The sequence below is a fragment of the Mesitornis unicolor genome, unplaced genomic scaffold (genome assembly GCF_000695765.1).
Source record: "Mesitornis unicolor isolate BGI_N332 unplaced genomic scaffold, ASM69576v1 scaffold14002, whole genome shotgun sequence".
In the NCBI taxonomy this organism is placed as follows: Eukaryota; Metazoa; Chordata; class Aves; order Mesitornithiformes; family Mesitornithidae; genus Mesitornis; species Mesitornis unicolor.
This window is the reverse complement of record NW_010170004.1, coordinates 111,776-134,214: the sequence shown is the minus strand read 5'-3', so window position 1 is coordinate 134,214 and position 22,439 is coordinate 111,776. Positions and strand designations below refer to the sequence as shown.

Sequence of the window (22,439 nt, the reverse complement as noted above, 5' to 3'; positions counted from 1 at the left end):
CTATTCTTCATATAAATACCAATATTAGTATGCAAACTAGTATGTTCAGGTGTGAACAAGTCTTCACTATTTGACATTGACACTTGATTTGTCTTCCAATCAGAAACTGCAGCACTTACAGATCATAAACTAGGAATAATGAATAGATTGAACCAGCTGTTCCTGAACAGCCCATTTGGCCGTGTTTTCCCTTTCATCAAATTCATTGAATTGTAATTAAGTAGATAGGTAGGTAGGCAGGCAGTTACAAAACATTTCCGTTTTTTGCAAAGGTGTGTGGTAACTTAATAAATATTAATGAATTTAATTTCAGAAGAAAGCAAATAAATGTGGACTTTTGATATTTGACTGAAAGAAAGATATTGAGAGGGTGAGTTTTCCAAATTCAGCTGAGTCCAGGGAGACAAGTTTTCAAAACTTGTGCTTACCAGAGTTATTTATTGCATTTTAAGGCAACTCCTGAACATTGTGAGCCAGGAAAACTTTCCAGTAGGAGTGACTTATAGAGATAAACGGAAAAGGAGAAACAGAAATCAAGAGCTCTGTTCTGTTTTCATTAATCTACTGAATGAAGCATGAAGCTGGTTGTCATCTCAACAGCTCCTTTATCTCAATATAAAAAATAAGATTTCCAGGTACCAGAATGTCTACAAATAGAGTGGCTCAGTGGAAACAGTATTTATTGAGTCTGAAAAAGAGGACACATTAATGTACAGACTGTTTGAGAGGTCTTGCAGCGATTGGGAAGCTGAGCAAGGTGCATGCTGGCAGGCACAGAGAGGTGGGCAGATCTTCTTAGGAACTCACAATCAGTTTTGCAGGTAAATGCCCTTCAACAAAATTCCTTCTCCGTCCCCTTTAGCAGCCCAAGAGAGTTTTAGTTCCAGGCCCAACAGAAGCTGGAGACCTTTCTTTGGGAACGTCATTTTACTGAAGATCTGTCAGTTAGAGTGATTTCCCATAAGGTTTTAAAACTGGTTTCTGATAACTCAATTCTGCTAAGCCTCAAGTTGGAAAAACTAAACATAATAAAGGTGTTGCAGAGCCTCATATCCCCCAGATTTGTTCAGGTAAAAACCCTATAGCATATGGAGCCTGAATACCCAAATCAGAAGCCCATTGTGTGTATTTCTTTTCTTATTTTTAAATATTTTTTAAAATAAATTAATGATTTTGAACAGTTGCATTATTGCTTCAATCACTTTTCACCTATTTCCCCAATGGTTACCACTTGCTCCAACATTTACTTTTGTTTTAATATTTGTATTTTTTGCATAATTTCTCACATTATATTTATTTGCACTTATACTTTTTTAAAAATAAAGCATTCCATGGGGATAACTTTAATAAAAGTTTCTTATTAAAAGTTCCATAACAGCATGATTCCCAAACCTGAAACCAAAGTCCTCGTATTTAACAGTTTTCATTACTCAATAGATTAAGTGTGAAATAGGAAATATAATAACAATAACAACATAGCCATATCCTGTACAGTTGTTCCACTTAGAATTATTCTTGAAAAGTAACACAATTCATAAATAAATCATTTCTCATAGAGTGAAGTGTACTTAAAAGACTCTGTGAAATATCCTTGATACAGTCATAAAATGTGTGCACAGAAAGATGTATTGGGCAAAAGGAAAATAAAAATTCACTGAAATTACTATATTGGAGGGAAGGAAAATAAAAAAAAAAAAGTAAAAAATGAAACAGTAGAACCATCAGCATTTGTTTGCAAAGTCAGGTGTCTTCAATCAGCTGCCTCAGCAGTGTTCATTTCAGACTCTTAGCTCAGACCTTCATACAAAGCTTCCCTCATGGTCAGTGAAGAGAGATCTTGCCCTTGGGAACTGCCGTTCTGAGCTGGGCTTACTCCTTGTTCAGAGGAATCTGTTGCTTTCTGCCGATTGTGACTAGGGCAGCAAATTAAGCCACTCGAATTAATGCCTCAGTGTAGAGGGGATAAATCCAAACCTTAACATGTCTGAAGGTTTTTGTCTGAGCAGGAACTGGGGCTTTTCTTTTTGTTCTTACCAAAGCTGAATAATCCAGATAACAATATTTCAAAGCCAGCAATTTCCAACTCAGTTAAAAGACATTGCCATTGGCCTTAAAGAGTATGCATTTTCACACTCCAGGCACTCCACTCTGACAGTCTTTTCAGGTTATTTTTTCTGGGGTTTTGGGGTGTTTTGGTTTGGTTTTTTAGTTCTCCCTCTCCCCTGCCCTATTTATTTGTCTTATAAAATGCTTCATGATATCACAACAGATACTATGAAAACAGCAAAGGAAATGGTAACATTAAAATTACGCACAGCTGTGGCCAACTCTACTTTTTTATTAAACAAAGGATGTGATAGTTCCTAAGGCTCCTGGTATCTTGAATGTTTCTGGACGATCCCACGTTACTGCTAGGCCCTGGAAGATACCCTGGAGTTATGCTCCTTTCTATTCATGGGTTGGGGGGTACAAGAGTAAGGATATGAGTCCCTTGCAGTAGAACAACTGGGGAGCATCACTGCTGTCAAACCCCTCTATGTTTTCTATACTTAATACTTTAAACCCGTAACACCTTTGTATTAGCTGTACACACTCCATCAATACAGCCTCTTCAGATCAATTGCTTGCACTGTATTGATTCATTATTGACCAGCAGCAGTTTCGCCGCATCAGGCTCTGCAGTGCTGAGATGATTTCTGTGTGAAGTGACAGAAAAGTTTCAGGAAGAAAATCACCCTGAAACTTAGCAGTCATTGCTCTCCATTCTGGTAGGTTAGCTATTCCCCACTAACCGCACATTTTCTCACAAGCCTAAAAGAGTACCAAACTGAACTGAATAATGTATGGTTTCATCTTTCTTGTCCTTGTTTTGTTGAGACAGTTCTGGATAGGCTAGCTGCTGGCAGAGATGCAAAAAAAAGTTTAAGAAGTTATCATACTAAGCATATATGTGTGTCTGTGGGTATACAGTTGGTATATATAACATTATATCATATTGGTACACTGGCTGACTGAAACAATTCAATATCAAAATATGAAATAATTCTTGTCAAATAGCAACATCTTGTCACGACTCAGTATCATGATATGGGGCATTATTTCAGCTGTATTTCAGCAGCTCGCAAGTGATTCAGATCATCAGGCTGAAGAATGGGAAGCACAGTAACTTTTGCATTAATTTCCAGGACTGAACTACAGTACTTTCATGCTGAGTCATGTCATCTATCGTGCTACATGCTACAGGAAAACATGTTTTTTAAGGAGCCAGAAGCGTTATCTCCCACCATGCAATGCATTTACTAGGTGAAACAATTCATGCTGTACCACGAGCCAGCAGTTGTGTGACTGTAACTTTAGCCTGCAGTCGATAGTTGTCATTATGAATTTGTGGAATTTCAAAACCGAAACAAACCTACATTTTCAGTAGTTTTAGTGTGGGTTATAGAGAAGCATCAATGAGATATAAACCTAGAGTTTAACAACCCAGCACCAACTAAACAAAACATGCTACAGCAAAGTTTTCAGCTACTAGAATCCTTAAAGAGGTTTGTAGTACATTGTGATGTTCTTTTGGGCTGCCAGTGCAACTGAAGAGGCATTTTGGATAATCAGTTGGACTCACTGTTCAATTACAAAGGCCTTTCTTTGAATATCTTTTCTCCTTGCCTTGTCTTTGCCTTTGCCTTTCCCGTTCCCTTTCCCTTTGCCTTTGCCTTTGCCTTTTTCCATTTCTAAAGAATTTCCTCCACCCTGGCAAACTTGCTTTGTCATTAATTCCTGCCTTTTATTATATAATAGCCCTCATAAAACTTTGAAACAGTGAGCACTAGATGAATACACAGTTTTTCTTGCTGTTTATGGCTAAGGTATTTGCTGACTCATTGCAGTATCATTATTTGCATTCAATTCACTGTAAAAACCCAAGAGGCAGCAAAATTATTAACTGATCAGAATTTTTTTGAAGAACAAGTGATGTGCATTCTTTCTATCTGAAATTTTTTGGCTGTACTGCTTAAGAGAAGGCCATACTCACACAGTCCAAAGCCCCACTAAGCCTCCGTGCAGAGTTTGGTAGCTCTTGAGACTGATTTTGGCCCTGAGTCATTACCCAGGAGCTGCCCTAGCTTTCTCTGCTGCCTGCATACAGGTTTTCTGGTGTAATTTGAATGGATAGGACAACACTGGGAGCATAACCTGAGTCTGATGTGGAAGCTAAAGCTCTCTGGAAACTGATCAAGCACACCTTTTATTAAAAAAAAAAAATCAAACTGAAATAAATAATAAAATATTGGCATTGACTTCTCATCTCATCTTTTGCTATTACGGCCTCTCAGGGCAGAAGTTGAGTGCAAATGCCACAGACCAGTGACTAGCATGATCAAGTACCTGCCATTAGTCATATTGCTTTCTGCTTTCTAGGCTTTTAAAATAGAGATGGTGAAGTACATAGGAAAGAGTTTATTCCTTTGTTGCCAGTATATATTTTTGGGTTGTAGATAGAGGCAGTTTGACTTCATCAACCAAAAATCTATTTGGGCAAGATGCCCTATTTGTGACAGGTTAGACTTCCTGTAGCATGTTTATTAAGACTCCTTGGGGCCTCAGACTAACCATGATACATTTATTTAGCACTTAACAGTGATGTATTCATTGTCAATATTACTTGCCCGTACATTTGGAAACTTATTGTACATGTCTCTAGATTACATTTTAACTGAAATACGAAAACACTGTGGGATTTCTCTGTCATGCCTCTTATTTCAAATATTTTATTCCACAAAGAGAAGGGTAGATCATCTCTGACTTACACTGACCCAGTTCTCCACTCTTTCTTGTCTGTTGCAGACCAATATCAGTAGAGTTATGGTGACATAAACCAGAAGAATACAGTCAAAAATCAGATCCTTCCTACACCAAATTACTTTCCACATCTGTTTCCTATTTGTCTTATAATGACACATGGGATTATCTTGGGAATATATTCTGCTTTAACTGTCATGCCACTGACTTTATAGCCTTATCAAATATCCATTGGTGTGCAGGTTGAGCAATTATCATCTACTAAGAAGAAATCCCAAGAAAACGTAGATTGATAATAACATTTTTCATAATGGCTTGTAGCATTAGTGCCATTTTCTATTATTGTAGCTGAAGTCCAGCATTTTCCTCAATTTACTGCTTTTATTTATTGTGCAAGATCTAGATATGAACCCTACAGCAGAATTTCAAAAATAGTTTTATTTTACATTATTTATTCCTTTCTGCTTAGAGGGAGTAAAGTCAGAAAATTGGACAGAAGGAAGGAATGTGTCTGGACTATTAAGAAATAGAAAGAAAGACAAAGGGAAAGAAAGAAATTTAATACTGTGCAAGATATTACAGATACAGGATGACTGTATAAACATAATCAGGCAGGCTACATCTACAAGAACATGCCTTAGGAGATCGAGCTTGAATTCTGGGATCAAACCTCATGAAGTTGTGTCCAAACTTTTTATCTTACAGTGCAGTAAGCCACTCCAGATAAGCTATCTTGCTAACAGTCCATTTTCCCTTCACCTTTTTCTCCAGTAAATGGAGTGAAATATGAAGTACTTCTGATGTTCCTTTGAAAATACATAATGCATGCAGAAAGAAATGTTCTTGCATGATGTAATTAAACAAGTCTGTAATAAAAACCATAGCCTATGACCCACTTACAGAAACATGGAATCCATAGGTTTAAAATAATACCATTTGGAAGTATGTTTGGTCACTGGCCTGACCCATGCCTGGACTCACTATGCACTGAATCCAGCAAGATGGGGGAGGCAGGGTGCCAGGGAGAGCATTGCTTCCAAATACTCAAATTCACTGCTCGTGTGAAAGACATCAGCTATTTGCCTGAATGATCTTCACATTAAAAAAAGAAATTACCAAAGCAACTGCTGATTAAAACTTGAGGTTTTGATATTGTTTTTGCATCCTCCACAGCACTGTGGAATGCCAAGTCTCCAGTAATGAGCACTGGTGTGTTGCCCTTGAGGGTGAAAGTATTGTGAGCAAGTTTGAGACTTTTAATTGTGAGCACAAGACAATGTAAGACTCTGGAGTTTACATGCTGTTTCAGCTTTCATGAAATTCTAACCTGAGACTTAGTATGGAGAAGTGAAGCTGAGAAGGCAGCTTAAGAGCAACCTATAATTTTTTGAAGGGTAGTTATAAAAAGGAATGACCCGCAACCTTTGCCATCATTGCAGATGATATAATAAGGACCAAAAGTCACAAGTTGGTCCTTGGAAGGCTCATTTTATAAAAAAATATGCTTCACTAAGAAGGCAATGGAAGTTGCCCAGGAGGATTATATAGTTTCCATTCTTGCAGGTTTTCATCACTTGGCAAGACAAAACCAAAGCTGACCATACCCTGTGTTGACAATAGTTTTCTTTCAAGTCCTCCTGGACTTGACAATATACAGAGAGCCCTTCCAACCAGCAGCATTATGGTTCAGTCTTTGGAAAGGGGTGATGAGAATACGAAAAAGGGGATTTGTTAGTCTGTAGAAGCAGTAAGCACAGTAGAGACTTGAGAACCAAAGTAAAGAGCTGATTTCTTATGAAATAAATTGGGGAAAATACTGTAACACCTCAGTTATTTTCTACTATCTATCTTTATATGTAGATATTAAACATATATTCTGAAAGGGTTTTTTTGTTTATTTTCCTAAAACAACTAAGTGATCTCTGATCGGTCAATAAAAAAAGAGACTGTATAAAGCTGCAGTTGCTATTACAACCTAAACTACTTGGTCCTGCAAATACTGGTTAAAGGAAGTTATTCAGCATCTACCTCATAGAGAATGTTTAGCTAGAAGCAACTGAGAACTGGGTGCAAAGGCCTAAGTAACCAGAGAAACTGTTGGGGGTAGGAGTTGTCCCAGCTTTAGGGCACCTTTATTTAGTTTGATGTCAATGCAAATTAACCATAGTGCAGGTGTGAAATGGAAATTTCAGTTTTCGGTGTGGCATCCACAAGTCTTCTGTGAATGTAGAAGTCTACTGTGCAAAAAGCATCTATTCTTCTTGTTTTACCATGAGTATAAAATGTAAGATAAATACACTATTCAAATTGATTTGCAGATTTGGTCCCCTAGTTAAAATTAAAGTAATTAAATGTACTGAAAAGCCCATTGCTTTGGATTTACTGACCTTGATTTGACTTCGTGTTGACTGAGGCCCTTTTTAATCTTGGTTTATATCCCCACATGCTTTGCCCTCAGCCTGTATATTTCAAAAGGTCCATTGCATAGTATTGAAAAGTAAAAAAAGCTCTTCTGATGCTGTTAAAATTGAATTTGAGGATGTATGAATTGATAATTCACTAATTACTCAGATTAAGAAAACCAGAATTTAGCTTTGCATCATATACTAATCTACACTTGCAGAATATTTCAGAAAAGTATAGTCAGTGAAAAATGGGTTTTGTCTTTTTTCAGACAAAAGTTTCCAATTCTGGCTTTTTCAGTTACTATTACTCAGGCATGTTCTCACTGAAAGCAAAAAGAATTCAATGAAACCATGTAAATTATATGTGAAGTAGAACAGACAAGACAGGAGCTGTGCATATGTGTTTGTGCTTTTGACTAGCCTTCAGCACAATACTGATTAGAAGGTGAGCATTTCTGCCAGATCCTCACCTAGTGTAATTTGACTTTTCTGAAGCCACAAATCCAGTATGAATTGTATATACTGCACTCTATTTTGTTCAATTTATTTTATTGTTCTTTCATTAAATAATGTTGCTTTTTCTTTCTTTTCTTCCACCCCACAGGACAACATTTTTAGAATGGAAGATTCACATTTTGAAAATGGCCGAGGGAAAAGCCCTTATGATCCTAAACTGCTGACAGCTTCTCTTTTAGTAGGTAGGTGTTACAATACAAGTTCAGTGAGACATGTTTACTGTAAATACTTGCCAGTTTTCTGCTTTGTTTTCTTCTTGCAGCACCTACGATAGGCCTTTATTTGATGCATTTTATTTCCAGGCTAACGTCATTCTGGTTTCATTTTTCATACAGTTGACCCAGGTGTCTTGAGAAACAAGGTACGTGTAAACCAAGATTCAGGTATCACAAGAGACGCTTTTTACCTCTGCAAGACCTTGATTCTGAGAAGTGTTTCTCCTTCCCAGACCTAGGTGACTCTGGAGGTATTTTAATCACCCAGTTTTCAGGCTGGCCACAGTGGGAGTCACACCAGCAAAGCTGAGAGCAAAATGAGAGCAGGAATAAGTAATTTCTTACATCAGTTTTGCTGCCAAGGAAGGTCTGTCACTCAACTGTACCTGCATGTAAGCTGGAGAAATACAAGTAGCCACAGGTCTAGGCCTTAAGATAATGTTTCAGCTGAAGAGATCTCTCTGAGAGTGAATACAATTACACTGGCCAGAAGTGAGGGATTTCAATAAATTAGGTATTTCTGAATTAGTAATACTTCATTTCATTGAATATGTAAATATAGAGCACCTAGACTGTGTTAATCTAATTGAATTAATCCAATTGATTGAATTTATCTAATTGACTTAACTTAGCAAATTGAATTAATTGTGTTAATTCTTCTTCATTCCCCTTTATAGAAAAGGCAAAAAGATGTTTTGTGAGAAGAAATTTAGACTGAAACAAATAGTTTCTTCTTTCCATAATGACTCTGCCCAGGTGTAGCCACTTTATCCTTAATGTGTAACTTTGGCAATTTATTACAACTTCAAATCCAATAGGGCAACAACAGTTTCAGAAAATTACAGATTCACTTATCTCAGAAGTCTTTGGAAAATGACCTGTAACCAGATACATTAGTTTCTCCAAGATTTTGTCGATATTGCTGGTCTAGGGCCTTGCCTACCATCTACTCTTATTAGATTTACATTACATTTAAAAATTAAGCTATTCAAAAGAGACATCAACAAAAATTTAGTCCTAAGTGTTCCTTATTTCCTGATCTTGGAAGCCCCTAATGATCACAGGTGATGAGCTACCCTGAGGACATGCACTTTTTAACTGGAAAAACAGGAAAGACCTCTGCATCTTGCTCCAACTTGTACCCTGAACAAACAGAACGGAAAAAAATGTGTGTGTAAAAGGCCAGTGTATATATTAGTGCCTGGAGCGACTTGAATTTGTGGCAGAGCTAGTCTCAAGGGAATGGCTTTACTGTTTACTTTAATATACAATAAAGAAAGAAAATGATGACAAGCCAGTATTACATGGTAAACCCGGTATGCAACTGCACAAAGTCAACAGCGTCTAGCTTTTCACATTCCTTTATTTTTATTTTTTTTCACTCAGTCCAGCATAAATATGATTATCTTATTTCCCTTGGCTTAGATTTCATGCCTTTAAAACATCTTTGCTTTCTTGAGCCCACTTCCTATCACTGTAATTTTCACTCCATGTACTTTTCCTCCTAATAAACAGTAAACTGAGCATATTTTGTTTTGAATCAGGCTTCACTTAGAGCCATGGGAGTATTAGAACTATAGAAAACAGTGCAAATTCAATAGTCAAAGTCAATGACTAATTTCTGCTTCAGTAACTTATACAAAACTCCGGGTGAAGCTAAAATTAACATTCCTACCTCTTGAACATGAACATCCTTACTTCTCTGCCTCTTCATAGCTGCCTCACATATTGTGTTACTGATTGTAATGTTGCATTTACTTCAGTCCTTTACGCTAGTGGTATCCCTGATATTTCAGAAAGTGTACACCAGATTCACTACTGTTTCGCAATGACTTACTCTTATCTTTGCCAAAAAAGCAAAAATTTTATGGTAAAATGATGACCCAAGGCAAAATAATTTCCTCCCCCCAAAGTAGGTGGACACCACTTGGGTTAGTGAGGAACAAGGAATGAACTGGCCAGGCAATGACTGCATGGAGAGGCTTGGTCCATCTGCTCTCTGAAGTAGGTAGCACTGGAGTGCAGCAGTGAGCAGGGCCATGAAGGCCAGAGGAGCTTCTTGACCACAAACACTTCATACCAAGAAGAACATGGATAACCTGTTTCTTCTCTTCTCCTGAGCCGAATGACAGGTCAGCTACTCCTGGCCTCTCATGGGCCACAAGTATGTGTCCTCACTAGCAACCAGGGTTTATCTTAGGTTCAAGAGGGCAACTGTGTAAAATAATTACTCAACACTCATTAAAATGCAATGCTATAATTAGTAACACAATGTAACTATTGGAAAGATAAAAGAAGTCTGCAAAGTAAGAGTAATTTATATGGTTAAATACAGTAGGGAAAAGTAACCTCTGTTCCTCATCACAAACAGAAGCAGAGATTTTGTGAAGTGCAGAAGAAGAGTATGTTCTTGATTCTGTACCTAGAAAGTAAACTGTAGATAAGTGTCATGTAATTAGCCAAGCCAGAATCTGGGCAAAACACCAAGATTAATTTTCAAAAAGTAACTTAAAATCTTCAATAGACATTAGTGCTCAGGTTTCTTATTTTGTATTTCAGCTGAAATAAGCTCTTATAAGTGTAAAAAAGGATCTTCAGTCTTCTCTCTCTCCTAAACCAAAAAAAAATAAAAAATTGCAAGAAAACCTACCAAAAAAACCCACTAAAACCAAAACAAACAGTTCATCATTATTAAATTGTTCCAATATTTTTCTAGTATACATTCCTTGTTCCATCCACCTGCAAACATTTTTCACTATTTTTTTAAAAGTTGTTCATTAAAGGTAGTTTTTGCTACTCTACTCTAAAATAAACGCCAGCTGGGAACATGATATAACCAGTTCCTAGCAATGTAAGACATTATTCAGCCATTCCCATCTATATACTGCTAACTAAACAGTCTCCATTTGAGCAGGCTAATGCATGAAAATGTAGAGACTAAGCAGTCCCTGGGAATCGCTGGTGTGTATTGCAGGACAGAAGGAAAATGAGAGGTAGCATGATTTTCAAAGAATGCAATCGTAGGAAAAAATTATCACTGAATGTATTCTTCTAAAGCAATTGTATTGGGATAGTTGAAAAAAGACTCAAAGGAGGAGACAGCATTGTTCCATCAACAGTCAGTTGCTTTTAGGAAGTGACCTTTTGGAATTTTGCAAAAGCTTTGACCATCCAAAATCCTCAAAGCTGTTCATGTTCCTGTGTCTCACTGATTTAAAAGAGGAAAAAAAAAGTTACTTTTTTTTTTTTAATCTGATTAAGTGCCTTAATGCTCCCAAATAAGGATTAATGGGATCTGCAATACAGTGGCTTCCTATCAAGGAAGAACTTTACTATACTATTTATTAGAAATTAGCTACTAAGTACATATAAGGTTTAAGATTCTAGACTTCATTTTACTTTCTGGTAGTTTTGATTGTTGACTTTGAAAGGAGTGAAATCAAACCACCACTGTGTATATCTGAAAATCTTACCTGTAGTGAGTAAAGCTACTATCCAAGGACAGCAGATTTCATTTGGGAACCCTTTTACCAGAGAGAGCAGGACATTCAAGGCTTGTTTTATATTCCACATTCATTAAACTTTCTTATTTCTTTCAAAAAGGATGATTACACTTCTGTACTCTTGAAGAAGAGGTTTTTTTGAGAATGCAGTCCTCTTTAAAAGCTGAATTGAAATAATACAGCAAATAAATATGTACCATTTAATTTTTACTATCTTTGTATCTAATGATCTTAGGGAGGTGTTCACATTTCCATGCTCCGTATGTACAGTATGTGGGAAAATGGTTCCTGACATATATACATATATGCATACTGACAATGGAAATAGTATGGTGAAGACTATCCATGACATAAAAGTATCATTTGCTCGGCCAGCAATGAGTAAATTTCAGTCCAAAAGGTCTGCACAGAGGAACAAAGATGAATGTACTTCTATCTAGACAGGAGACAAAAATCCTTATATAGCTTTTGAATAGTACTAACTCAAAGGATGTACACATCTGGGACATGACTTGAAGCTCACCCTGAATTTAGCAAAAATTATCTAAAGCCTTACAAAAATAAATACTATTCCTTGGTATTTCTATCTGGGAAAGTCAAAATCCTCTTTTTGCGTGACTACAGCAAATCAGTTCAGACTGCAGGCTCTGGTCTAGGAATACATAAACTTGGAAGGGCTGTAGCAGAAAGCAAAGAAAGGTCAGCTGGTTTCCTACAGACCCTTCCCACTTTGGAACATGCTGAAGCGATTACTGGCAAAACTTTTACTCTATCATCAGTAATGAAAAAGTACCAGCCACAAGAGGTTAGTAGAATTAAAAAGTCTTGAGTTGACCTGAGTCAAACCTGGAAGATATGTTACTCTCACAGAATCACAGAATGGTAGGGGTTGGAAGGGACGTCTGAAGATCGTCTAGTCCAGCCCCCCTGCTAGAGCAGGATCATCCAGTGATGTTTATACGTTGACTTAGAAGCTGAGGTGCCAAAATCTCTTGCATTTCTAAATATCACAAATACATAATTTTAATGAGTCTTTTAGCTGTATTTGTTTTAATTTTAATAAAGTAGCATTGGATTGGGCTTGTGTGGCAAGATTTTGGTAGCAGGGGGGGCTACCGATAGAGCCAATGCCAGCTGGCTCCAACACAGACCCTCCACTGGCCAAGGCTGAGCCAATCAACAGTGGTGGCAACGTTTCTGGGATAACCTACTTAAGAAAGGGGAAAAAACCCCTACACAACTGTATCTTAAGAGAGGAGAGAGATGTGAGAGAAACGACTCTGCAGACACCAAGGTCAGTAAAGAAGGAGGGGAGGAGGTGCTTCAGGCACCAGAGCCTGCAGCCCAGGCTGAAGATCACGGTGAGCCAGGCTGTTCCCCTGCAGCCCATGGAGGTTAGCGGTCGAGCAGTTATCCAGCTGCAGCCCATGGAGGACCCCACACCAGAGCAGGTGGATGACCAAAGGAGGCTGTGACTCCATGGGAAGCCCGTGCTGGAGTAGGCTTCTGGCAGGACCTGTGGCCCTGTGGAGAGAGGAGCCCACACTGGAGCAGAGCAGTCTGATCCTGAAGGACTGCACCCCATGGAAGGGATCCACACTGGAGCAGTTCATGAAGAACTGCAGCCTGTGGGAAGGACTTACACTGGAGAAGTTCATGGAGGACAGTTTCCTTGTGAGGGACCCCACAGCAGGGGAAGAGTGTGAGGAGTCCTCCCCATAAGTAGGAAGGAGTGGCAGAAACAACCTGTGATGAACTGACTGCAGCCCTGCACTTTCCCCCTGCACTGCTGGCAGGGAGGTAGAAAACTCAGGACTAAAGTTAAGCCTGGGAAGAAGGGAGGGGTGAGAGGAAGGTGTTTTCAGATTTGGGTTTATTTCTCATTATCCTACTCTGGTTTGATTGGTAATAAATTAAACTAATTTCCCCAAGTCGAGTCTGTTTTGCCCATGATGGTGATTAGTGATTGATCTCTGTCCTTATGCTGATGCATGAGCCTTTCATTATATTTTCTCTCCCCTGTCCAGTTGAGGAGGGGGAGTAATACAGCGGCTTTTGTGGGCACCTGGCAACCAGCCAGAGTCAACTGCAAGTATTAAATACAGAATTCTTTTCTTTCTTGATTGACCTTTAGATCTGTTGATAACTAGGAAGCAAAATAGGACTTGTTGGGTTTTTTTCTTCTCCCCTTTGATTTATATTGATTTATCAGAACTCACTAGGGACTGAAAGACAAGAAAATGAAGGTAAGGTTAAAGAAAGGTTAAGCATAGCATCAAAGCCCTTTTCACAAGCAAAAAGGTTTTATGTGCTTTAAAATCTCAGCTGCATACCCTGTGCATAATAATCACTATAATTAAGTGATTGTCTCCCAGTTAAAAAAAGTTGAAAATGACATAGAGGAATGATAAATTGTTAATTAATGATATGCTGTTCTGTTTCACTTCTGATTACACCTCCTGCTGGGCACGACTGGTTTATTTGCTTCTAATCTCTGTCGTGAATTCATTCAATTCCATGCCTTTCCACTATCATGTTTTCACCCTTCCTGACTTTCAGGACTACCATATGGTACAGAGCCACTCTAGGTTCAATTTAAAATTTCATGGTGTCAGTGTTCTGGGGAAAAGAGGCCGGTGATATCCAGTAGGCATGCTTGGACATGGTTGTCCTACCATGGAAATGCCTAAAATTGCCATGAAAATGATAAACTTGTTCCTAAAGCGTGCTTTAAAATAGGGATATGGTAGAATTCATCATGACCATGAAAAATTTATTATCTTAGCTTAAAGAAAGAGTTATTTTATCCTCAAACTTGTCTTTTTCACAGGAGACCTGTTTAAGCTGGGTAACCTGAAAATAGCAGTTGGAAGGAATAATAGTTTTTAATTCTGTATAAAAAGTATAGGGCAGCATATCTCATTTCACATATGGGTGTAAAAGGGCACAGTCATAAAAATGCATTTTCAGTTATTTGAATTCAGAGTAATTTCATGGACAAGCTCTACATTAATGCCAGAAAGATATGTGTTGTTCTTTGATCCCTGGTTGTTTTCTGTGAGTCTGTTTGGTACGTACTTACTATTCTTGTTACCGGTTGGCAGGTATTTAAGTTGACCTGGTCCTTTGTACTTAGACTGTGTCTCTGCCTCCTTCGTGATACTTTTAGCTGGCTGACAAGGGGCACATTGGGACTCTAATATTATGAATTTCATCTCCAGCTAGGCTATGTATGTGCCATTTACAGGCTGAAGTATCACAGGTCAATTTTTAATTCACTTGTTCACTGTGATATGCCGGAGGTCAAGGTAGCAGGGAATGATCTCATTTATTCTGTCCCTTAGCTGTTGCCCTTTACCAGTACAATGGTTACAAATGTGGCCAGAGGAGAAAGGCATGTTCTGTCTTTCCTGCAGAAGATACTGTTTTCAGAAGATTTGCTTGTCCAGGGAAAAAAGAAAAAAAGGAAAAAGAAAGCAAAACAAACCCAAAGATCAATCAACAGACAGTTTCTATATGAGAAATTCAAGGGATTTGATCACTTTCTGAACTGAGAATGAATCAGCTGGAGTCTCAGATTCCCAGCACAGTGTCACAAAAACCCAATAGGTCTGCAGTTCAAACTCTGGTTTAAAATAGGATAACTTCACAGTTAGGTAGGTTTTTTCGTGTCTGCATGCTACTGCCTGCCAGGGCTAGGTGTACAAGCTGTCACTGTTCCAGCCTAAGAATCCAAACAGATTTTTGAGAAGTGGCTGCACTAGTAGTCAGGAGGCACAGCTCATTTGTGAGAGGTTACAGTTAAGCTTTGCAGCGAGAAAGTGGGTCTAATCATGTATTTTCAATGACAATGCATTGCATATGGCTTATTGCTTTGTAATTTTCTCATTATCCCTATTACCGTAATATAAACATAGGACTGACAGCTTTGTCTGACTTACCATGACTGGAAAATTGAGAAATGTTGCTAACAATTATGTTCTCCCACAGATGGAGAGCTGTACTCTGGCACAGCAGCAGACTTCATGGGCAGGGACTTTGCCATTTTCCGAACTCTGGGGCATCATCATCCAATCAGAACAGAGCAGCACGACTCCCGGTGGCTAAATGGTATGTAAAATGTACATTTATCCAGTTACGTTCATCTAGCCATTAAAGACTTGTACGCGGCTTCGTTCCAGCAACATGTGTGACATATACACCCCTCTTTTATTTGGAGCAGAATTTTGTCTTAACCCAGTTAAACTAATCACAAGTGATTTATAAAGAAGCATTTTTGTTTTAATTACACTGAGATTTATGGGGTGCAATTAAATTTAAAACATATACAGACAGTATGGCTAGTGCAGTCGTGCCACAGGAGCAGATTGCTGTAGGGTGCAGGATGGACAGAAGCTCAAAGCTAGTGGAGGCATCAGCCACACATCAACACAAAGTAGCTACAGAGCCTTGGGCAAGTCTGTGCCTTGTACAGGCTTAAATTTTTGGCTGGATTGAAGGGGATCTGACACTAGCCACCAAAGTCCAGCAGAACATGAATCAGCAGAGCTTCCTGAGCAGGCCAGAGTTGTCAGTAGTTTGGAAAAAGTGAAAGGGGTCCTGGAAATGCCAAACTACTCAAAATAACCAAGAATTTAACAAGGCACAATAACTTGCATTATTGTATGGATATTACTAATCAGGCTTGTATTTGGTTGTTTGCATTTATGGGGAGAGAGGGATAGTTTCAGAGAAAGTCTGGTTTTGGCTTCATGTACTGAAATGCTTTAAAATGCATTTGAGTATTCCATCCAAGTTCTCCTGAAGTCAAAATTCCAATAACTTAAATGGCATTACACTTGGCTTTAGCTATACAAGGATATGAGCATTTTGGAAATGAGAATTCATCATTTGAAAAAGCTGACATTTTATTTAATTGAGCCAGTAATACTAACTGTAGTTACTCTCAGTTAATTTATATTTTAATTTTTGAAGAGTTGACTAGCTACTTTTGCTGTACACACTGCTTGCATCTGCTCTCCTGTTTTTGAATTCACAAAGTATTTTTTTCTTAGATATTTTTCACTCCTAGCCACATTATTTATGTCTGTGCTGAGGTCTGGGTTTTCTTATGTGGTTTTGCAATTTACTGCAAACTGTTCACACAGATTTTTAATATGTAAGAGCAGACTGTGTTTTAACAACACAGTTTCTTACTAGCTACAGTCAGGAACTTCTGGTATTGTACTGGTTATCATATTAGCTGTATGGACAATCCATAACACAATCAATCCCTGACTCACAATTAAAACCACAAAGTGCTATTGCAGGTTGAATAAGCAATTCTATATATGATATATGCATTGGCTATATATATTAGGTAAATGTGTATATGACAAGTTGCATGAATCTGATTTTTGTCCTGTTAAATTTAGTTCCATCATAATTCATGTGGACTACCATGAGGACAGATTCAGGTCTATCACATTTCAGTTCTATAGTCCGTGCTTGCCCAGTAACCCAGAAATATTATTTATTGGTTTATTTTATTACAATAACAGACAAGATTTCTGGACTTCAGGAGACGGTAAAGTACAAAGGTTGCAGACATACCCATCTATCTTTTTACCTGGTAGAGTAATAATATGTTAAAGATAACACAACACCCACTTTTGTTATGAGTCATAATGACATAAAGTCCAACCATGCAAGCAAAATCTGCTTTTGTGCAGTAGATTTGCACAGTGACAGCTGAGTCAGGAGGATTTATGCAGTGGGAAAGCACAGCCATTGTCCACAGCCCTGTACTCCATCGCTGAAAATGTGTCATTCCTTTGTGGATTCGGTTATCAGTCTTTCAGCGCTAAATGTGAGAACTGCTTTTCCCAAATTAGCACTAAAGTTACATCTGACAGGGTGCAGAAACCACAACTGCTTCATGCTCATGGAGAGGAGAAGACGGTTGCACATAAAGATCTGATGAACCTCAAGCTCGCTAGAATTTAAGTATCGTCCAAAATCATCATAAAACTAGAAAGGCAGCATTTATCATAGAATAGGGTGAATGTGATTTTCAGCTGTTTGTGTAGTTCTTACCTATGTTCCTGTATGGTAAGTTTCAGGCTAATTTAAAAATTTAAAAAAAAAAAAAAAAGAAGAATCAAACTGAGGCCTTTAGAAATTATTCTCATAACTGTCTATAATTTAATATACAATGATCCTTAAGTACATTTTTGAAATTTATTTCTACATTGCAACTTAATAAGTTTACATTCCTCATATGGAAAAGTTAAAATCTGCACTACAACATTCCTTTTAAAGGCTCTAAGACTTTACTGTTAATTTCCCAGCGATAAAGTCCTGGCAGCCTTTCCACACATTACTCCTAATTTCAGCATCTAGCAGGGAAATCCAGAAATTATAATTGTTTCACTTTGAAACTCTGCAGGCATGCCAGTCCTTTGATTTTTTTTTCTTTTGTTATTTGTCTGTTTTAAATATAGTTATAAAAGAAGCTTTGTGTTTGCATATCTTTAAAGTGGATATACTTTTAAAGAAACAAACTTATTTAAGGATGAAGTATACTCTACTTTCTTAAAATTCTGTATAAACTAGTTTTGAACCTTAAATTTGCAGCCCTTTATGCATCTTTTAGTAGAGACACTGATTGCTATGTGGTTTGCTTTTTTAGTTGCTTTCTACAGTGTACTTAGCCCCAGGTTAAAACCCACTATTCTAATGGACATACACTGAAAGCTGGATAAGGACTGAAGTTCTGATCAAACTTATAAAGAGAAATCCTCATCTCCTTGGAGTTTAATAGCTAAACTGGTGAGACATCCAGTTGTAACTCCTCGCTAATGTTTACTTCACTCAGAGCAGGAACTTGAAAGTGCTTTTCCCATACTAAGGCTGAGGGCAGAGCTGACAGGGTGCAGAAAACACAGCTGCTTGGTACCAAAAATGGAGAGGAGAAGACAGTTGCACATGAAGAGCTTGCAAACTTTTCCCAGAATTTAAATATCATCCTGAACTGGAGTAAAAGTAGGACAACACTGCACAGGGCACTTATTTTTTTGGATTTAAGTATGAGCAGAGTTCCTACAGAAATCGCAGGGTCACTTTTTGGAGATACTCCACCTTTCGTAAATGTTGCTGGGAAGAGGGCTTTGAACTATGCCATGCTCAAGGGAAGGTGCTGACTAGGAGCTCTTAAAGACTTTTAAAGTCTTTTAAAGATATTAAATAATCACAGGCTTCTAAAGACATTTTGTTTTGTATAAATTAAACAGTCACCAAGCCAAATAGAGCAAGGGAGACTGATTCTATAGCCATGTAGTTGGTGCATTCATCTAGAAGGTAGGGAATCATACATCAGTCACTGTAGCAGCATATCTTTAATTATTAATACAGAGTTGGCCAGATGTGACGTGGAGGCATTTGCAAAAAACACAGTAAAATAAGTTGTGCTCAAGGAAGTCATTTTTGATATGAAAAGCTGCAGTTCAGTGCCCCAGCATGAATCATGTATTTCATTTCAAGCCGTGTGTGTGCTCACCCTGGACATTATTGGCTCCTCTAGTAAGTGCATGGAGTTTCTCTGCTCAAAAAGCTTTGACAGTCTTAGTTGGCCCCAGTGAGGGTCAAGCATAATTTTGAACTCTCAGAAAAAAATAAATCTTGAAATTGAAAAAACTTCTCCTGTCCAGCTTTACTATAAGTAGCAATGGCTTTGCTGTTACACATATATCTTAGAGTCTCGCCTACGGGCAAAACGCATGTTTTCCTTTTAGATGTGCCATTGCGTCTTACAGTTCAGAGCCGTCAGAAGCTGGTGTCATTTCAGGAAAGCATAGATCTGGTCCTGCCTCTATGAGCTGCTTCAGCAATAAAAGAAGATGAGTAGGAGGCCTGAGCAGGTCAGAGCAGCTTCCCCTGGTACCAGGGAGATCTCTGGTGAACCACGCTCAGCGTTTGCTGCACACCATCCACGGCAGCGCTTGTGCAAGGGCTGAGAACATGGCTGGAGGCAAGAAGGCAGAAATGGCAGTGCAGTGTACCAAAGCAAATGCTAAGCAATGCAAAAGCAATGTACTGAAGGCAGTTTTCAAGCTGAAGATTAGGGGAGTGGAAGGAAAGCTTGGAGCTGCTCTCATCTTCCTTGACTTGAGCACAGGGGATCTGGCTTTAAATTGTTAACATTATGTAAAATGAATAACAACAAACATTTATTTTAAAAGCAAAACAAGTTGGGATGCAGAAGATTTGAAAGGAAATGAATTCACAAAAGCTGCTTTAAAATAGTATTATGAACCTGGTTTGCACCCCAGAAAAGTGAGGGAACAGTGGCCTCGCTCATCCTATTTACTAGACATGGGGTGAAAAGACACTGTCAGGCTGGATTTCCAGCCTTGGCTTGGAATTTCCTTGCTTTTTATGGGTTTAAAACAGCTCTATGATATTATTTTAGCATACTTTCCATGGCTTAATTTTTAAAGTGGGGTAGTAGCTGTGCTCTGTCCCCTGGGGTTATTGTCCTCAGTAATCTTTACTTTACAGTTACATAAACAGCTGAGAATTATAGAAGCTGAGCGACTGTTCAATAAAAAAGAAAATGCCCTCTTAAATTTCACAGGCTCCAAGGCAGGAAACATGGACTTGATACTCTCCTGGCATTCATACAGAACTTTAACCACCACTTTATGTTGTTTCCGCTTATGGCAGTTTGTAGGATGTCCCAGCACTGGCAACATACACGCATAATTTTGAATATATATGTATTGCACACTAAAGGGATGTATGGCAAGAGAAATGCAAGATTGCAGCTAGTTGTCAGGATGTTTAGAAATTAATATTTGGTCTCTGGCAACTACTCTTGCTGAGACTTGGATGTGTTCATTTGCTGCATTCTTGAATGAATAATTTGTCTTTGGTCACCTACACCAACCCCTTTTTCCACCTATACATACCCACTGGCACCCCTCTCTTCTGTGCTGCCCCCTTATCTGTAAATGCCTCCCTAGTTTCCTACTTTCCAGCTCACCTCCTACACATTCCCAATCCAGATATACAGAAATCACTAAAATATATGCCACCAAAGGTCAACAGATTCGGAAAATAGCTGATCTGCCAGCATAGACATGACTTAACCTGTGGGTTATTTCATAAAGTACATCTGGGATGTTCTTGGAGAAAGGAGGTCATGGATACTACAAATACAGTAAATCTCCAGCAAGAGAGAAATTATTTAAATAAAGGACTTTAAAAAGCAAACCAAAACAAAACAAAAACAAAATAAACCAAACCCAAACAACAGGGTATGAACTGTATATGAATATATGCAGTCTTCAAATTAGAAGTCTTAAACCATGGCGGGGAATGAAATTGGAAAAGCTGCCCAATAGAAGTAGTCAGTGAGGCAGCCTAGTTGGTTTTAAGAATAACTTAGATAGCATTTTATATGTTGTCATATAGCATGCTTGCCTGGCATTGCAAGGGACTGCAGTGAGTAGACTAATAAACCTCTCCCAGGTCTGTATTCCCGTAAGTTTTTTTAAGGGAGTATTCAAACAACCTTACCAGTTAAAACAATAAGGGGATTTTTTTGTGTGTGGTGGGGGTGGTTTGATGTCCTTTCATGTTGTTTTTTGCTGGACTGTTTTTTGTTGGGGTTTTTTTTGGTCAAGAATATCTTACATTTAAAATACACGTTTCTATATTTGAACCAAATTTGTCAGCTGATATCTCCTATCATGCAGGCTGTGCTGTGGACCAAGTCTTTCCCACTACTGCTTATAGAAACGTGAACAACTCCAACCCTTGCAGGAACAAAACATGTCCATATATGCAAGTCTCATTTCTCACTCAATACACCCTCCCACCCCCATTCCCATTATCTTCATTGCTAAGAATAGTAATAAATAATTTCAGAGTGATAAATTCTATGTGTGACAAATGCTAATGTCACCTAACAGTGCTAGGAAGTACTCAGAAACTATGGTGACGGTGGCATAATAATGTGAACAGAATGGCATACAAACTCAATTTACAGGGTTTTTTTTCTTTCTTAAGTCTGCAGATCCAAATTTGAGAGACTGAATATGAATTTTAAATTGTTTTTCTCATTGCAAGCTAACAAGTCTTTTCTCTATACATTGTTATTACAACCCATTCTTTTTCTCTTGGAAGAAATGTAGAATTTCTGAAATCGCAAAATAATCACTTCCTTCTTAATATTATTACTTGATGTTTGTATCATCACTAACCTGAATTGGTTATGACTCAGGAAGCCATAGGTCCAGCTGAATACTTGATCAGAAGATAATAATGTATTTGAACCAGTTGACTCACTCTGTGTGATAACTGTTTCCCTTATCTTTATACAAAGTAAGAGAAGCATTTGATTCAGAAATCAAAGACCAAGGAGCAATTAGAGAATGTGCTTTACAGTTCCTTTGGATGTCAGGAAGATCATGAAGGCGGTGGGTAAAGACAACCAGAAAAATTATAATCTCCCATCAAGTGGCCTGAATGAAATTGCTGAATTAAATCATTCCAGGAAATAGATCTTTCTCTCCCTGTCTGTCCCCTATAGTCTAGAATTAGATAGTTTTCTTCATTAAATTTCAGGGCTGTGAATGAGATTTTGTTGTGTATAGATATGAAAAATTGGTAAAAGTAGCCAAAGCATAAGTTTTGAGGCTAAAGTGGGTAGGAAAGATGAAGCAGAAGAGGACATTCTCCTGATTTGACTGAACATTTTGAGGACTTTCTCATAATCCAGAGAATATGACCTGGGGCAAAAAGGCTTGCATCAGTAAACATATTGGTCTGAGCTATAGCCACAGTATGCTTGGGGAAGTTAGGATACAAATTAGTCTAGGAACACTTGACTTATGACATGTGTATGGTTAACCATGGGTTTATTTATGGGTTTTATCTTGGTCAGCCTTATTATCCACACAAAAATTTAGTATCTGGGAGTGTAGATTATAAGCCATGATTTGCTGCAATTCATACTG

General features: G+C 38.1%; 1 protein-coding gene across 1 annotated transcript in view; it reads left to right on the top strand.

Moving 5' to 3' along the window:
* The window catches only part of SEMA3A (sema domain, immunoglobulin domain (Ig), short basic domain, secreted, (semaphorin) 3A), a 167,004-nt gene that overhangs the window by 94,571 nt on the left and 49,994 nt on the right, over positions 1-22,439 (top strand). Inside the window, exons 5-6 of the mRNA XM_010179551.1 lie at positions 7,810-7,903; positions 15,430-15,549. Of these exons, the coding sequence (XP_010177853.1) occupies positions 7,810-7,903; positions 15,430-15,549 (214 nt within the window). The remainder of the gene's footprint in view (positions 1-7,809; positions 7,904-15,429; positions 15,550-22,439) is intronic.